This window comes from Callorhinus ursinus, unplaced genomic scaffold, assembly GCF_003265705.2.
Source record: "Callorhinus ursinus isolate GAN/ISIS: 27379988/994484 unplaced genomic scaffold, GSC_fseal_2.0 scaffold4, whole genome shotgun sequence".
In the NCBI taxonomy this organism is placed as follows: Eukaryota; Metazoa; Chordata; class Mammalia; order Carnivora; family Otariidae; genus Callorhinus; species Callorhinus ursinus.
This window is the reverse complement of record NW_027397066.1, coordinates 97,840,023-97,858,946: the sequence shown is the minus strand read 5'-3', so window position 1 is coordinate 97,858,946 and position 18,924 is coordinate 97,840,023. Positions and strand designations below refer to the sequence as shown.

The window sequence follows — 18,924 nt, the reverse complement described above, 5'->3', positions numbered from 1 at the left end:
AGAGAAAGAGAAAGAAAGAAAGAAAAAGAAAGAAAGAAAGAAAGAAAGAAAGAAAAAGAAAGAAGGGGAGGAAGGGAGAAAGAAGGGGAGGAAGGGAGACAAAGAGGGAGAGAGAGGGAGGGAGGGAGGAAGGAAGAGAGAAAAAAAATGTTTAGACTCTCAGGGCAACTGCATACAGTGAATTAGTGTTTTAGAAACAATCACAGATACAATGTAGAAAAGCCCAAATAATTCCAAAATATACTTTCTTTTAAGCCTTCGGATTTGTTAGAAAATATATTCCCATCTAAATGAGCAATTCTCTAAATATTTTATATGCTGAATTCTTATTAAATGTGCTCAATTGTAATGTGTTTAATTTTTTATACCACTTAAAAATGGTTTAACCTTAAGAGCACTAAAGGCATTTTGTATTTTGTATAATTTTAGAGGATATAGTAGGGTTTGCATATAAAACTTAGATTTACCTAGCACATTTTTAAATGGTATAACAACATATTTTGCCAGTTTTAAAGAATTATAGTTCAGAAATCAAACCTTAAAAACATATTTTATCATAATATTTTGAAATGAAAAAATTGGAAGAAAATTATATACTGTTTGTAATTTGCAAGTGCATAATGTTTAAGCTACCAACTTGGTTTTAACTTAGCTACAAATTTCAAGTATATTTCATAAGACTTAATGAAAACTTAAGCAGAACTTCTATGTTAATTATTTTTATTGAGTTAAAATGAAGAGTCTAAAATACTGTGTTTTTTTTTTCTTTCTTTCCAGTTTTTACACTCTCTTATGATAACATTTAATGGTCCTTCTGGTATTCTTAGCTCATTAACTAGTGTGATGAACATTACTATTATTTGCCAGATGCTTAGTCTCTATAGAAAAGAATGGGGTTTTCAAGATTTTTTTCTGTCTGATTTAGTCCTTTGTATTTCATTGAAAGGTCAAAGCTGTACAGAATAAAAAATATGTATCAAAATCTCTCCTTTCACTTTTATGAGAAATCAATTTGTAGTATAAGAAAGATAGAATCCTATAGTATTTTGAATGGGAAAGTAAGATAAATGTAGATCATTTTAATTTTAAATGTCCTTAATATTAAACAACCAGTTGTTTATGTAAAACAATTCATTCACAATAATCAACTATCTTCAAGTAACTGTTTTCTATTTAAGGGCAACAGTTTTATACAATGAGAAATCTAATACCATTTAAATGCAACATGATGGGCTTCATATATGTACCAGAGGTGTTCAGTGAATTCTGAAACATAATTTAAATCCTTACGTTTGTGTATGAATAAGTATGCTTATATATTCATAGCTTTCCATATTTAGCAGTGCTGATTTTAAGAGTTCCAAAAAAATAGAAGAGAAAATGAATTGCACATTTGACTTCCAAAAATATCTGAACTTGCCACTTATGAGATCTTTAATTCTTGAAAATTTGTGGGAGTATTTATTTTCATTAAAACAAATTCACTTTGATTTCATATTTAAATGAACTAAAGTCTTAGATTAGTAATAGTTTTCTAAGGTAGATAGTTTCTAGAAAGTTAATTAAACAAGATGGTTTCTACTCTGTAGCTGTACATACACATAGGAAAGCATTTCAGGATCCTGCCACACTCAGTCCTTTAGTGCAGTCTTCATTTTTCTTGATTCAGAGTGCTATAGCCCTATATCTCAAATATAGCTGAGAGTAGCCAACTCATCCCAGTTTGCCTCAGACTTTCTGATAAAATGAAGATCCCATGTCCTAGGAAATCCCTTAGCCCCAGACAAACCGGGACAGCTGGTAAACCCACTGGAAGACAACCTAAACTTTGAAACTTTGAGATAAAAAGGGCCTTACCTTAACATCATTGGTGTTCATTCTTGTTCCCTCCTTTCCCACAAAAATATCATCAATATCCACAAGAATGTACCTGTCCAAGGACAGTGTCAGCCTCTTTCCTGACAAGAAGGAAACCGCGTCTATGAAGATGAGCTTATGCAACCAAAAGTTCAAGTTGTTGCCAAAAAAAACTCTTTGAATTCCATCATGAAGCCCCAAGTCGTGTATGACAGTGGCATAAAAAGCACCTTTAGAGATGGGAGGAGAAAGGTTCTCTGGGGTCTTTACTTTGGCAAATATTACTGGTTGGTAGGCTGAGTGATTAATCTGGAAAACTGTCCAGTCAGTTCCAGGTAAAGAACCTTTTTCAAGCTTGGAAGATTTGGTCACATGAAGCAATGGAGAATGAGGATTAATACAACAATCTTTTACCGCAAGGTTTCCGTATATGGAGAAAGGGAAACCTTTCAACTGAAAGCTCTGTAGACTCTTCTCGCTAGTTTTGTGGAATCCAATGACACCCACACCATATTCCACACAGTATTTATCTAAAAGGCTTCGGTTCCAAGAGTCCATGTTTATATACTTTAATATATTCTCATAAATAACGAGAATATATTTGCCTTTAGTTTTTTCTATAAGTGCTGGGAGATCCCCCTTTCCAGGAGCAATTTCAATGTGATACTGGAACCTACTGGATTCTAGAACCATAATTATGTCTTGACCAAGCGATGAGTATTGGCTCTCCACAAACACCAGGACTGTGGGGTCTGTCCTCGAGGCATCAGAAAGCTTCATTGTCTTGACTTCCATAAGCCTGTATGGTAGGTGTTGGAAATCCGCACAGTCCACTTCGGACATCATCTCGGAGGGTTCATTTTCCTGTTTGTAGCCACTGTACAGGTAGTATGCAGAAATAATAATGCTCACCATACAAAATGTGGTGAGCAGAATAACCGTCCTTTGAAAGTGTCTGTGAAGCTTCATGATAAAACTCATGTTGCATATACTTCCCTCAGACTGTTCCAATTGAAGCACCATAAAAAAGGAAGAAGAAAAGAAAAGATGGTGTTCAGCTACTTTTCCAGTCTCCGTCAATAGTTTATGTCACCATTGCAGCGCATTTGTTGCACTGGATCAGGACTCACAGAAAATACAGTCTGAAAAGTAGAATAAAATAGAACAGACTATCAAACGTTCATTCTGCGGCATTAAGACGAACAAGTTTTTTCCTGCTGATTGACATGAGTAGCAACCTGTTAGGCAGATGAACGGGTGTATGGTCTGTCAGAAAGCCTCTTTTTCCTCCTGCCAGGTCTGGATGAGGACGTGGGAGGGAAAGAAATGGGGAAAAGGGCTCCATATAACAGAGGCTCTCTATCCTTCATGTAGAAAATACATTGGGCTAACCAGAAATTTCCTTTTATTCACCAAGCTTTGCATCAAACTCTGTAGATATTGTATACCTAAGACCACAGAGAGGTCACCTGAGCCATGTACTGCCCTATCATGTAATGCATACACGATGCATATGTGTTTAACTACATATATCGAACATTCATAAAAGTCTGGACATGTTTCATTAGGTGCTATAGTTAAGACACTAGTTTCTGCTGTTTGGAAAAGAGCACAGTAATGACATGAAAAAAGTACTATAAAAATTTTTTTTTAAGAAAAACAATGAAAATACTTCATGAAACACCTTGTCATGGTATAGTTTCAAATCCCTTTCAAGACTTACTAATCTTAGAAAAATTTAGTAGCTTTTGAAAGACAATAAGAAAGAAACCTGAGTGCTTCTTAGAGCAGAAGTTTATTAGAGTCTTACGGTCCTGGCACTTTTCAAGGAAATATGGAATATAAAAGAATTAAGGAAGGTCTTGTTATTGTCCACAAGGCAGGCTGAAAGGGGTGACTGAATCTCTACCTCTTATTAACTGTGTCACTTTGGCCCCAGTACCTTTTAAGTAAAACGATGAGGTTAGAATAAACAATCACCAAGAACATTCTGGCTCTAAAATTCTGTGATATTCACCTATGAAATAAGGAATGAACAATATTTTGAATAAGATATGTTTATCTTTATGAATAATACATTCTGGCATATAACTGCAGGATATTTACAGACTAGGATTCTTATAAATAGGATATTTATCCTGTAAATTGTCTATTGTAATTATTTGTTCAAATATTTAGGGCATCTATATCATTGATTCAAGTATTTATGGGGTGACTATCTTTCTATTTTAAATATAAATGGTCAACAGAGTGAATTTCCTTAAGGGGTCCAAAACTATAAAGTAGAAACAGTGACTAGCATCACAATAATAGATGGTTGTTGAGTAGAGACAAATGCCTCTAATGAGATGAGAGAAGCGACCATGGCAAGTAGGGAAGCCTGCAATACTCCAGGGGGATGTAGAATCTGGGCAGAGCCCTGAAGGTGAGGGTGATGTGAGTAGGCATGTGAGATGAAGGGAATTTATAGAGGCAGGGGTGAGCACAATATTGGGCAAGGAACACTCTGATGAAGAATGGAAGGCAAGGGGATGAAGTCCCTCCAAAAATACATTGTAAAAAGTATGGGTACCTTAGATTATGGAGAGATTTGATAGCATACAAGTTCACGGTTGAGAAAACCCATTGGGAGCCCTTCTACTTTTCTGCTTTGGGGAATAGCATGGTAAGGGTGAGATTTTTCAGGAAAATGAACTAACCAATAACGTGAAAGATATCCTAGAGCATTGTTTGAGAGTCAAGGCTGGCAAGCTGAGGCAGGCTCATTTCTCACAATCTGGTCATAAAAACCGTTAGTGATCATAGGTCAGGGAGAATGTGGGAAGGGGCAAGTCTGAGGGACACTGCAAAGAAAGGAGGAAGAGAACTTGGGTTTGGCATGGGGGGGGGGTCTGTGGTACACCACCACTCTGCCAAATAAAACGGCATCAAGTGACCTGGCGTGCTTGAAAATCAATCTAATATAAAGGATAACATTCTACTCTTTTAAACATTCAAGCCTAGATGTAGGTGCAATTTAAGCAAATCAAAATTACCAGGACAATGCAGAGTTTCCACTGTAATTGTAGTTATTTCATTTTGAAAAGTAATTGCACTTTAAAAGTTATGTACATGTTTATGAATAATATAATAGTCTGGAGCATAATAGCAGGATATAAAATCTCCTATCTTTCTATGCCTCTGTTTCAATTTTAGCTGTGAAGTGTTTTTGACTGGCTACAAAATGTATTACCACATTTTGCATTTCAGATAGCAGTGTTTCATCGTTTGTTCTTATTGTCAGAAGTGAAAGGCATGTAACTCATACTAATCTTATCTGTGATGAGGCAAAGTGGTGAGGAGTACTTGCTCTCACTATTTAGGATGGATATTAGGAACCTATTAAAGCTACCTTCTCCAATACCTGGTATAAAATACTGAAAGACCTCTCTTTTCTATTAAACTCTTCAAGTTTCCTCTTGAAGCCAAGGGAATTCCAGTGTAGGTCTCCGAGGGTAGGATTTGGTCTAAGATATTTAAGTGGACACATTAAGATTCTCTAAGTTTTCTTTAAACTTTTTTTGACGGCACACTTTGCTGTGGCCAAATTTGGTCCCTGGTATAGACTCTCAAAAGTTACTGTTCCTACGGCAACCTCATCCACCATCAACTACTTCCCATTCGCTGTATGTCTGTTGGCTCTGAAAATCTCAGAATGCAGTGAACTGTTGCTGTCCCTCCTTCCATGTGGGATGCCACTAGAGCAGCTTTTCCTGAGCCCTGCACTGGTGGGGATCACTAGGAAGACAGGTACATGTGGAAAATTAAGCTCCTCCGCACAGTTCCCCTGTGAAACCTTCTCAGATAGAGCTGACCTTCCAAACGGGGTAAGACCAGCAGTGACACACAACCATGATTATCTTCTTTGTAATTCTTGACACTATTATAATTAAAATTTTGTTTATTGTCCATCTGTCAGTCTCTCTTATCCAACTGTAAAACACTCTAAGAGGGTAGAGATAAGGCCTCTATCATTGAGCCCCTAGTGCCAGGCACAGAGTAAGCACCCAATAACTGTGGAATTAGTCAAATAAAATGGCATATTAACCTTACAGGCTAATTTGACACTTCTACTTTTTTCTAATGTCATAACTTTTTTTCAGGTCATATATCACTATTAATATGATTATAATTACCTATACATTAGCTGGATTTAATATCTCTGTTTTACCTAATACTAAGAAAATATAATCATGCCATCCTAACATAGGATAAAAGAAGCCACTATGGTAGATATTAAATCTTCACCCGCCCAAAGATTCCTATCAAATAATCATTCTGCCATTAGTCATTAGGTATTTGTTGAACACCCAGTTTGGGTTTAGGGCTGTATTAGGTGCAGGGGACACCACAGAGGTAATATTAAGAGTGATTCTTGTCTTCAGAAGCAAGGTCTCTGTTGGGGGAAATGACTTGTGAAACAATAGCCAACACCATATGGTTGGTTCATGCTGTACAGACTATATTTGTTACAAGTTTCAAAACCAAGATTAATGATTAATTAAAGATTAATGAAATTTAGGAAAGCAGTTTCTAAGAGGCGTAGTGCTTGAGGGGGACATGACATGATGGGCAAGATTTGGATATGAGGGCGGGATGAAGATGTTAGGCAAAAATACCTGGCAAGGGTGGTGCCTGGCTGGCTCAGTCGGGAGAGCATGTGACTTGATCTTGGGGTTGTGAGTTCAAGCCCCACGCTGGGGGGAGAGCTTACTTAAAATACTTGGCAAGGTTGAAGAAATGAAATGGTTACAATATGTTTATCTGAGAGTGAGACCAAACTAATATGATACTATGTGTTGGGTTGAAAATGGAAATCATATGTCATTCAAGGAGTCCTGCAGATTAATGAATGTCCTTGGAAGTGACTGTGAAGCACAAAGTGTGGACTTGGAAACAGACAGCATTAGATGAATCTGAACAGAAGAGAGACAATAAAAATCACATTTACAGGTGCTTAGTGTAGCAGTGGCACCCAGAATGGGCACACAGCAGTCATATGAACAGAGACAGTAGATGCTACATTGTACGGAGTGAAGAAGGAGGTGGAGTCGGGACAGTCCCACTTAAGGGGCTGCTGCACAATCCAGGTGGGGAGTGGTGTGAGGCCAGACCAAGGTGGTTATCAGGGGGAATAAAAATTAAGAGAGACAGGAGAAAAACAAAAAGGAAACGATTACTGATAAATTATGCTTGGGGACAGAAGAATAAAAGTGCCGGTATTAGAAACGCACAAGCTTAGAGTGGAAATTGGCTTGAGCTAATGATGTTCACCTAAGGTTCAGACAGGTGACTAAATGATGGCAAAATCACAATGTTCTCTAAAATAGTTGGATGTTGATGAATAAAAAAAGACAAGGAAACATTTGAAATCAATGGGTCATAGGCAAATCTGGATAGGCTACACAAATTCAATTCCTCAGGAAAGCCTTTTCTGACCAATTTACTCCTCCCCCTTTAGACCAGAGCCCCAGATGATGTAATCTAATTATAATTACATTTTATTTCAGGCTTTTATCACAACTCTTACTGTTATTAGCAACATTATTTGTTTAATGTCTCTCTTTCTGTTAGACTGAAATTTCCAAGGGTATAGGGTGTATGTCATTCCCAGTAATCTTTCAAACAAGAAACAGGATAAAAACATTTTTAAAGGCTAACAAGAGCAACAGGCAAAAACACTTCAGTATAGTGATTATTGTATTCTTTTTTTTAAAGATTTTATTTATTTTGAGAGAGAGAGAGCACAAGCAGAGGGAGCGGCAGGCAGAGGGAGAAGCAGGCTCCCCGCCGAGCAGGGAGCCCGATGAGGGGCTCGATCCCAGGACCCTGGGATCATGGTCTGAGCCGAAGGCAGACGCCCAACTGACTGAGCCACCCAGGCGCCCGATGATTGTATTCTTGAAGTGCTCTCACAAAAATACATCGAAAATTATAGACTTTTGCAGGGTCTGAAGAATTCTCTGAATGACTAAAGAATAGGCACACTAGCCTGCATGTCAGAGAGTTTCCAGGGACATGACTGTCTTTACTGCAAGCAGGGAGTTGACAGCCGTGGAATATGATGAGGAATATGCTGAGGAATATGCTGAATGACCAAGGAAGTGTAAGTTAAATTAGAAAATCAATAAATCATTTAGGCAGGCATTTTGGAAGAGTCGGAGTAGATACAGGAAAGTTGCAAGGTTGGGCTGGTTATAAACATCACCACTTCATCAGGATTTCCTATAAGGCACACTGAAGGAAATAACATCATATGGGAAGGTAGAGTAACAACAGCAACACAGCTAAATTAGTGAACACTTACTACATGCCAATGTGGTGGTGGTAGCTTTTAAAGGTGGCCCTTTAAAAGCTAAGTAACTTGCCCAGGATGCCACCGCTCATAATGGTTGGACCGAGATGGGAACTTGACTGCCTGCAGTGAAGATACCATACACCCAAGAAAGCAACCACAACACTTTTCATGCTAGGAACATGTAGGAAATGGATAGCGGGTAGCTATTATCTTTAGATGCTGCAGTTTCTGCATATGAACATGGGGATACTTGTGGTACCTATTAATAGGGTTTTAATGAGGATTATGAGATAAACTATAAAAAGCTCTTAGAAAGTGTCTGGCACATAGAATGAATATACCAAACATTACCTGTGATGATGATGAGGAGGAGGATGGTGATGATGATGAAGATGATGATGATGATGATATAACTAACATAGGAAATAGGAAATATCCTGAAGGTGGCCAATAAAAATTCACTAAGGGCTTTAAAGGGACAGCTACAAGCATTCCAGTGTAAGCAGAGTTGTGGGAAGAGCAGGAAGTCCACCTTTGATGCAGGAAGCTAAAGTCAGAGCAGTGGAAGAGACTCAATTAGAGGCATAGCCCAGCATCATGTCCACCCTTGAACTTCTTCTCATTCCTTCCCATTACCCCAGATGAGCTCACATACTCACTGGCTTTTGCTACCATCTATGCTCCAATAAATTCCAAATGTTCACTTGTTAGTTCAACTTCCTTCCTCTGAGCTCTAGGATTGCAAATTTGAACTATCAACTTGCTGTAGTAACAACAACAACTCACAGAAACTGTATTCTTATTATATGCCAGCCACTGTTTAGCTCCACTGGATTCATGTTACAAGGGAACTCAACCTGTCTAAATTGGACTGTGTGATCTACTCTCTAAAACCATCTTCATCTTCCCACGACCATGTAGTAGCTCATCCCTGACACCTTCTTTCCCCCTTACCTCTGCTTGTCTAAATAAACCCAAGTCCTCTCATTTCCATGTCCCAAAACTCACCTCACCTCTTCAATATACTGCTCGTTCCTAGGCAACGTCCCTCTCACTTGAACTACTGCAACAACTAGCCTCCTCATAAACACTCCGGGCTCCTTTTATACTTTTCTCAGTCCAGCATCAAAGTGCAAATTGGATTGTTTCTTCCCAGCAGAAAATTTATCAATGGCTGCTTATTTCACTTACTGATTAAAATGCAAACTCCTATACATGCCCTACAGACGCCGTGAGGAACGCTTCCCACTCTTACATCTCAGGCTGATTCACTGGTGTGCTCCCCTCCAAATTCCAGGTAAAGGGGTCCTCTTTCAGTTCCCCCAAAGCAACCACCTCTTCTCTGACTCAGAGTCTTCTCACATGCTGTCCTCTTTGAAAGGACTTCCAAACTTCCTCTGTAAGTTTTCTCCTGTGTCTTCATCTGGCTTCATCGTCTGAGTCCTACGGCTTTAAGCATAAATGATGCTGCCTCACAAAATCTCCTTGATTCCCCAGATCTGTCGGGTCTCCCTCTTTACACACTCTCGCATCACCACCTACTTTACCTCCGCAGCACATTCCATAAGTGTAATTAGCCATGTGGCTTTTTGTGTAGTATTTCTCCAGAGACTGGAAGCATCTGTAAGTACCTGTCCTGTTCACCTCTATCTTCTAATACCAATCCATTGCTTGAAGTAAGAATATCCTGCCAAATACTTGTTAAATGAGTGAGAAGAGAGCCTGTACTAAATTTTACAACTATCAGCTGCCTTCACAAACTAGAGCAGTGATTAAGTCAACCATCTTCTGTGAATGGATACCTCCACCAGTCACATTGGCCTCAAATAGTCAGGGTGATAATATAAACACTGTGAATGTCAGTGACCCCCTTGACCACAGCCATAAGTCAGGCACATCCAGAAGGTACCTCTCATTGAATCTTACTCAAATACCTATTTTTCCCATTCTGATATTTTTTTCAGAATTTGGCATGGCTAGAGTTGCTTTGTAATGCATGTGTTTTTAAAAAGGAAAATATCTGTTTTCCACCAAGGAAGCATTAGCCATTATTTAATTATATACCATTAACAAAAGGCAGAGGGAGAAATTATATTTTGGAATCCTAAGCCATTCCGTATACATAGAAAAGAACTGAATATATACAAACATACATTTTGCAAAGTATTGTGATCTCTGCAAGGCGAAGCACATACTTGTCACTGGAACCTATCTTTTCTCTTCCACTATCTTCCACCCGCCATCATCCCCAAGTAAAAATCAATTTCTAAATGCAATAGAATCACGTTGAAGTTGGCAGTACAAGAAATGTTGAAAAAAAAGATTGCCATCTGGAAAATGAGTATTAATAACTAAAGAACTTCAGGTTCTAACATAAATGAAAGATATTTAAAAGATCTTGACAACATTCCCCTTTCACAAAATTAACTGTATTTTATAGTGTTGAAAAATGCATTGGGAGGCTTCAAATACATTACATGAATTTGCTAGAAGTAATTTAGTAGTATTAAAAATTGACAAAGAACATGGTCTTCTCTGGGAAGAAATGTGTGAAACTGTGTCATGTTAATTGAACCCTGCTGTGGTAGGCAAGTCAGATGCTGATTTGCATGGAGTAAGACCAAGAATACACTCTGTCCCTAGAACTGTGGTTTTCCTTTGGGATGGATGGGCAAATAGCTGCACTTGGGGGCACTGGTTTTGATACATTAAATGGAAAAATGCCTTTCTATTGCAACTTTCCCTCCTTCTTTGTATTTAGAAATTATCAAGGAAACAATTTTTTTTTTCCACTTCTCTCAATGTTATGCCAGCCAGTGAGGCAAGACAAGAAAACTACCCCACTACTGCTCGCTGTTTATTCTGCCTGTATGACTTAAAGGAGAAAATGACTCCCAAATCCCCTTAAATTGAGCTACAGTGTATGCATCACTGTATGCCTAATAGCAGGTCATTACGACTACTGCCAGTGAAGCTTTCAGGATCTAATATAACCTTTGTCGTTTTTATGCTTCTTCAGAGTCATGGGAACAAAAGTATTAAACTAATCTCTCCTTGTTTGCCTAGACCATACGATGTAAAGTCACAGATAAGTTTTTGGCTATGTTTTAGGGGAGGGTACATGAACCAGAGAAGCAGAGGCAGCTGATCTGCAGAGAGGATAATGTAAAAAGAGCAGAAAGGAGCAATGAAGAAATACGATAGGGAGTCCTAGGAAGTCTGAGGTCTTGTTCTATTCATCTCTATCCTATGGATGCATGAACAAGGAAGTCAGACAAATTCTTCCTCTGTCACTTTAGGCATCTTTTTGAGCAAGTGACACTCAACCCAAATGGGCTATCAGGGGAGAGGAAAGAAATCACCTAAACTGGACTATATATACTTCCTTAGGGAAGGCACCACATGCAATGGTCTTGGGCACTGGCTTAAGCCTGACACAATAGGTGCTGAGTAAATATCTCTTGAGTGAATAAGTGATCGTTTCATATGTAGGAGTACATAAGGGTAGAAGTGGTGGAAATAACTGCAGTGGTACATGAATTGCCTCTATTATATCAAGAGGCGTACCAAGCACAAATGCTTGAAAACCTATAGAGAGACAATGTAATCTGGTGGTTCAGGGCGTGTGCCCTGGAACCAGACTCAAACTGAATCCCATCTTTACCACGTGCAGGCGTGTGACCTTAGAAAGCTAAGTAACCTCTCAGGGCCCCAATTTCCTCATTTGTGAAAAGGAAATACTTAGAGCATCTACCTCAGATAATCTTTTAGAAGATTATGTTGAGCTAAAAATTAATATATATATTAGGGCTTAGAACAGTGCCTGGACAAAGTAACCATTCTATGACGGTTAACTGTTGTTTTAAAAACTTTCGTATCTATTACTAAATATCTAGACAACCGTACTAATCACCTTTTGCATTATTCTTTAATTTTTTTCATGTCTATTTGTCCTTTCAGAGCAACTTCTACAGTGTTGAACAACAAAGAAGATAGAAAGGATCTCTGGGATCGTCATTTTCCAGGTAAGGGACCAAGGCCCAGAGCTAGCAAGGGAGTTGTCCAAGAGTATGTCTCTCATGGCAGAACCAGGCCTAGAGTTCATATCTAGCTTCATGTTATTCTCAAACATCGTAACCAAAGAAAAGAATTAAAAATGAAAGTGTATGTAAAATGGATAACCCTTCACTGAGATGCTAAAATGTTTAGTATGGGACTTTAACACTTGATTTTTAAGCTCATGTTTGGTAATAGTAATCAAGAGTTACAGCCCTCAGTAATTTGTAGGAGTTTTTGTGAGATAATTTGTTATACACATTAATTGTAGAAAAGCCTGGATTTTTCTCTAGTTACACAACTTACAGAAAATTGATGAAGAGTGTTTAGAGTAACATGAAGGTCACTGTGATATCCCAGAACCCAAGGATAGTTTTTATTAAAAACAAACACAAAAAACCCAATTGGTTTCCCACAACCAATTATTGGGTACTCCAAGAAAAAATTCAGTTATAAAACAATTTCGAGCATTGTTCAGACTAATTATCATTATAATGTAAGCTGTTACTTTTGTGGTCTGGCAGCATCCTCTAAACTGGACGGGTGTTTAGAGTTCATGCATGTCAGTGGGAATGCTTATCTTCAATAGCCACACCTCAGGAAAAGCAAACTTCCACGGTTTTTCCCTAGCGTCTAAACTGTTAAGCAATTATAAATCCAAGACATTCATTTAGTTGAGAATAGTGTTTTTATCACCAGTTCTATTTCTCTGTTTTTATAGTGCATACAAATCACAAAGTATTTAAATATAGTTTTCTTTGAATATATTTTATACCTCAACAAATACATATTTAAGTTTAAAAATAGGCACTAATCACTAAACAACAATTGAGACTCAATCAGGTTTCAAGGAAGTCATACAAGATTCCCTGAATTGAAAGAAAAAATTGTAATTTCTTTATGGTTTTAAAATTCTGAAACAGCAAGTTGATCACTGAATATTTAGATCTGAGGTTATAATAACTTCTTCAGTGTTGAACTGAGTATGTGTGAATATATATTCTATATGGTCCAGAAAAATGAAACTCAATGCCTGGTTATCTCTTCTACTCTATTTTTTTTTTCCCAACAAACCTTTCAGTTATACCACAAATTACTCTAATACTTGCTATAATCTTCAGAAATAATACTTTCCTCAAGAAAATGTACTGAAAGAGAAGGTATACCATAACTCAACTGAACTAAACTATAACAAATCTCTCTAGAAAAAGTTTTATCTAAAACATTTTAGTAACCTAAGAATCTTTCATTCTAAAAACTATGAAGAAATTAACTCATGTGACCAGTTTAGTAGTAATATTTCCTTATACAAAGAGAGAAGCCTCTGTTTTACCATTAGGACCATAAAGAAAAACAATAAAAATATGAGAGAAGGTAGATACTGTGTGAACTGGAGAAAGAAAGAAAGAGCTTCTGTTAGGGCAAACCTCTTGATATGTTCAGTACTATTTTTCAAAAGAGTCTCTTTCAAATTTATTTTTGAAATCTCCTTCTCAAATACAGTATTAATAGGAAGCTATAGTTGAAGAAAAAGGGAAAAATGCCCTTCAGCCGGCTATCAGATGTTTGAGGGTTTGTCCTCCATATCATTCTGCTCTGTGGTGAATAGCATTGTTCAATAGTTGATCATATGATATTTTCTAAGGACAAAGAAAAAGTGGGTTGGAGATCAGTTTCACATGTATCTGAATATTTGATTTCTATTTTAATCTAATATGAAGATGTAGCTGTTTATATTACTTAGGAGTGATTTCCTTAAAACTCTTCCCAGATTACATATGTTGCTGTACTTCAATGTGTTTATAAAGAATATAAATTAAATTTCAACTTTAAATGAGTCTGAAGCTTAAATAGTTTCCAGATATTAGAAGAACTAGTTGGAAGATGATCTAGGTAAACCTTTTAAACAATGTTCACTTGGTTCTTTTGAGGAAAAAAAAGTAGACATATTAAATGGAAGACACATGTATTTTCTTTTAAAGCTTCTATATTCAATACATAGCCTGATTATTTCTTTCCAGTTGCATGTAATTTTATTAACTGTGCAATTTTAAACAATGTTTATGAGATGAATTGCATCAAATAGATTTGTTGAGGATCATTACTGTATAGATAGACAGGTAGTTATAGTTTACATCTCTAATGTTGCTTACATATTTCTAGTCCATCAAGCAATACACATGTGTTCTGTTTAACAAATCTGCTGCAGAATAATTACAACTTGTTGGTGGAGATCTAAGCAGTTATAAGGGATCATCTCCTTAATACTTCAATTTTACTTAAGAGAAGCTTTAAAATTACCCGAGAATGATATTTCTGTGTCTCACTTAATTTAATTAAAATGCTCTATTTCTTCTACAAGAATCAAATGAGGCACTTGTTCAATCCTGAAATTTTTAGATTAATTGAAAACAAAGTTGCTATCTCTTACTAGAAGCCCTTCTTACATTTATGAGTGAGCATTAATGGATAGTGTAAATAAACAAATGCACTTACCTGGAATTAAAGTTGAAAGCGCCGACAAGGCTTCAGAAAGTTTCAACAGATAGAAAAGAAACTGAAACAGCAGCATCCACTACCACCGGCTTAGGCTTTTTGGCTTCACAAGTGGTAGCATTTCCAGTTATGGCCCAGTACCCTTGTGTTATGTAACATCTTATTAATATTAGCCATCAAACTGCTACCAAGCTGGTGAGGCACTAGAGGGCAAGAGTGTCACATGCAAGACCCGTCGCCAAGGGACAGGCTTTGGTACCACTTCGGGAAGACAGATGCTAACTAAGCTGATAAATAACACGATGCCTGAACGCAACAGCGAACTTGTAATGTACCTCAAAGAATATTTTAAATGTCAATTTTCTGACGAGCTGCAGAGTTAACAGGTTAATAAGTATGCATAAGCAAATAACCACACCATGCAAAAGTTTCGGGATTATATTTATAAACCTACAGTCATCCGGGAGGCTATTTTTTTTTTCATTGTCTAAATAAACTTATTTAAAACATAAGAGCAAAGGCTAATTAAATAATAACTAGTGACAGTTTCAGGACCCCTTCAAACCGCGAGAAACTTGTCCTGATCGAGAGTGCCACCTCGGGAGTCCGCATTCCGAGTCTCCGGGGTCGGGTTCCTGGGCGAGGACCGGCCCCGTCCGTCATCCACGGTGATTACCTCGGGCTGCAGCCGTCCGCGGGATCCTCCTTCCCCTTCCCGGGGTGCTCGGCCTCAGCGACTCCCCGGGGGCAGCCCCGAGGTCCGGGCGCCGTTTGGAGGGGACTCGGTGCCGGGAGCCGGGCGGGGGCGACGCGGACGGCCCTTTCCTCGCCCTCCCGGGGACCCCGCGGACGCCGCCGGTGGGCGACTGGGGCTGGTCCGGAGCGCGGGCGGCGCAGGGCTGGCAGCGGCTGCGGGGCGAGCGCGGCGGGCGCGCCGGGGACTCGTGCGCTCGCTCCGACGCGCACCGCGTCCCCGGGACCCGCCCGGCCGCGCCGCCGCCGCCGCCTCCCCGCTCCCGGCCCGCGCGCGCGCCCGCCCGGGGAAGGGGTGGGGACGGGGGCGGGAGCCGGCGGCTGGAGGCGCGTCCATCCGCCTGGCTCGCGCCAGCCCCGGCCTCGGCGTGGTGACCCCGGGTGTCCGGTCCCGGCCGGCGCCTTACGACGGCCGCTGCTGGGAGAGGGTGGAGGCCGCCAAGGATGAGATTGGTCGCGCCGCCTAGGAAGTGGGTGCATCATCCCCTTTGGTCTTGCTCCTGCTGGTGGTGACACAACCTGGCAGGTTGTAAACCCGAGTTGCCTCTGTTTGCCAGCTTTCTGCAAGGCCATGTGTTCCAGTTCCTGAAGACAAGCGGAAGACCAACAATTGAGGCGACATTTTGGATACAAGGTGTGAGGTTGCACTCCTTCGAAACTTCAGTTTGATTAGAAGCCTCAATCGAATGATTTTTTTTAAATTATTTTGATCCACTAACATAGCATATGTGAGAGTTTAGTAAGTGGGGGAGGTGGGGTCTTCTAATGATAACTTGTAGTGGCATCTGTGGTCTTTTGTCCCAGCTACTCACACCTGTTTATGGAAGCAGTACGCCTGTTTATTTTGGAGGCTCCAACCACACTGCCTCACCCTTTAGCCCATTTGCTTCAGGTCAACAGCTACTCTGACTCACTGGGTGACCCAAGACTCAGGTCTCACCTTGTGTCCTTCTGGTGGCTGGGATTAGTTTACAGAGAAGTGTGTGACGAAGCCTGGCCAATCAGAGACAAAAAGGCACCGTTCTAGGACTTTTTGGCCACCCCCTCCTACCCGCACTTAGGGAAGTGGACTCTCTTCTATGGGACTTTGCAGAATGACGTGTGAGCTTGGAAATTCTTGTGTCAGCCTATGAAGTTTGAGAATGAAGCTAATACTCAGGGAGGCATGCCTGGGAGTTGGAGAAAAGTTAAACCCAGATGGGGATGTTTGAGTTCGAAATCCAGCTGTGGCTGAAACAAGATCTTACCTTGTTTTTCAGTTTTCAAATATGAAGCAGTATTTTGCTTTGAAGCATCTTGAGTGGAAATTTTTGTCCATGGGAATTGAAAGACCCAAATAAATGATACAGGAATTAAACATTTTGGCCATTTATTAACTTTATGAGGGCATTTGGATATTGTAGAGCAAGACCTTTGATTAGATCCCAATGCCCTGAAAGAGTTAGTTTGGAATTTTAAAAAGCTGGGGAAGTTGTATATCCTTCTTGATCTACATGATAGGTTACAGAAGTGTCTGAATCTATTACTCCTTCTGAAAGCCTACAAAAATCTCAAGATGGTAAAATTCTTTGACCAAGTGACATGTACTAGATTGGTTTATTTATTTTTTTAATTGGTGCCCCTCCCTTTTTGCCTTTCAGGAATTTTAAGAACCTTGATTTATTTTTTTACACTCTTTTCAAGAGAGCCTGCTCTGTTATCCATATGATATGTCATCCATATCATACATTCATCATTTCAATCATCAAAAAAAAAGATTAATGAATCCATACATTCTGAATGTTTCAAGATCTGTAGTTTAGTTCAGAAATGGCATTCACTTCTTTCTTCTTCTATTTTCCCTGTACAAAAACAAAAACAAAATAGAAAACCTTTTTTACAGAATAAGATCCTTAGTATTTTTACGACTATGTTTTGGCATTTTCTTTAGCTAGATGTGACAGAGGCACAGTCGAGTTTCCTGATGCTTTGGGAAGAACTGCTACCTTCCTGGGTGACTGCTACTTCCAGCCATCCATCTGAAAGTACAGATACTTTAGGGTTATGCCATCTTTCCCTATGAGATAGTTAAATCTCATAGCCCTATTTCAGAAATTCCCATCTAGGCACATGAGAAATTTAGGCTGGTATAGTAGCAGATTGATAGGTCGCCTATAATGCCTTTCTCTTGACTTGCCCAGCAGATAGGTAAGGATGAGACAGAGAGCTTGTCCACCATTGCCCCCTCTAGCCTTTCCTTCCTATCTTCTTTCTCTAACCCAGGAACATTAAGACCAGGGAACAATTTTTTCCTCCAGATTGGTATTCCGATTTAGTGTAACACAAGTTATAGACAACCGAGAACCTGTGACGGTGGTTGAGGCAGAGGTGAAGATAACAGTCTGGTCCAGGGCCTCACATTTGTGAAGCATCTCAAGTTAAATCATGTGCAAATGAGCTGATACGGTATTTTTTAACGCAACAAATGTGCTAGTTTTTACTTTAAGGATATATCCCAGTTTTTGTAACCACCTTTAGCTTATCTATCACTACTATTTACATACATACTGGGGACCTAAAAAATGGAAGTTCAGGCTTCTGGCAACCTCTGAGAAGCCTTGAGACAATATGAAATATTCTTGTCAGATGCACAGCTTCAAATGCAAAAGGGAGAGTCTGTAAATTAAATATCTAAAGAAACCATTAAGAAGAGAAAAAGAACAAATCTATGCACTTTTGTAAATTGAAATAATTATTGTATTTAGTGACTCTGAAATAAGGCTTTGAATCACAGTGATGTAGAGATTTAACAATTTTTAATAGGTTAAAAATTATTTGTATATTTTGATAGGTCTTTGGCCTTCATCTAAAGGCTTCTGTGTGGAGGGTGATGGTTATAAAAGAATTTTAGGAAAAGTCATTTGTATTTGTAGAACTGTTTTCTATTTTTCAATGCCTAAATTAAAGCAGTATATTATTCTAACTAGTTTTTAAAAATGCAGGTGTTTATAAAGAACACATCAGTACTTCTGGCCTGAAATAGCTAGTAAGTGTATTACTTTTCTTGAAAAATACTCAGCTTGGATTTATAGTTGTAGTAATTAGTGACACTGTTAAGCTGAAGGTTAAATAGAGTGAAGATTTCAAAGAAAACATGTTTCTAGCTGGGAACTGCTAACTCAGCTCAAGGAAGCGTACCCCAGTTCTATTGTCTTAAGAGATGTTAAAGTGAAAATAGATAAAAATCTGAAATCTCAGCAAAATGATTGGTTAGGAGGCAGCAAAGTGGAATCAGGTATCGGGCTTCTTGGAAGTCACAGAAAGATCCACTTTACCTGCTTCCGAGTCTCCTTGCAAACATTGCCTGTGAAAAGTATATAAGGTTGAATTAGTGGTATGAAGATTTCATTTTATAAAACACCATAGACTAGGTTAGAGCTGTGGTT

General features: G+C 38.9%; 1 protein-coding gene across 2 annotated transcripts in view; it reads right to left on the bottom strand.

Annotated features, from left to right (window-relative positions):
- The window catches only part of LOC112826013 (bifunctional heparan sulfate N-deacetylase/N-sulfotransferase 3), a 174,819-nt gene extending 159,142 nt beyond the window's left edge, over nt 1-15,677 (bottom strand). The window contains exons 1-2 of one of the 2 annotated variants that reach the window (XM_073892178.1): nt 15,423-15,677; nt 1,858-2,999 (exon numbers count right to left, since the gene is read on the bottom strand). In XM_073892178.1, coding sequence (XP_073748279.1) covers nt 1,858-2,880 — 1,023 coding nt within the window. In that variant the 5' untranslated portion in view covers nt 2,881-2,999; nt 15,423-15,677. Of the gene's footprint in view, nt 1-1,857; nt 3,000-14,746; nt 15,018-15,422 lie in introns of those variants that run through there. The other variant, XM_025874091.2, reaches the window with a different exon arrangement.
- Between the last annotated feature and the right edge of the window lie 3,247 nt (nt 15,678-18,924).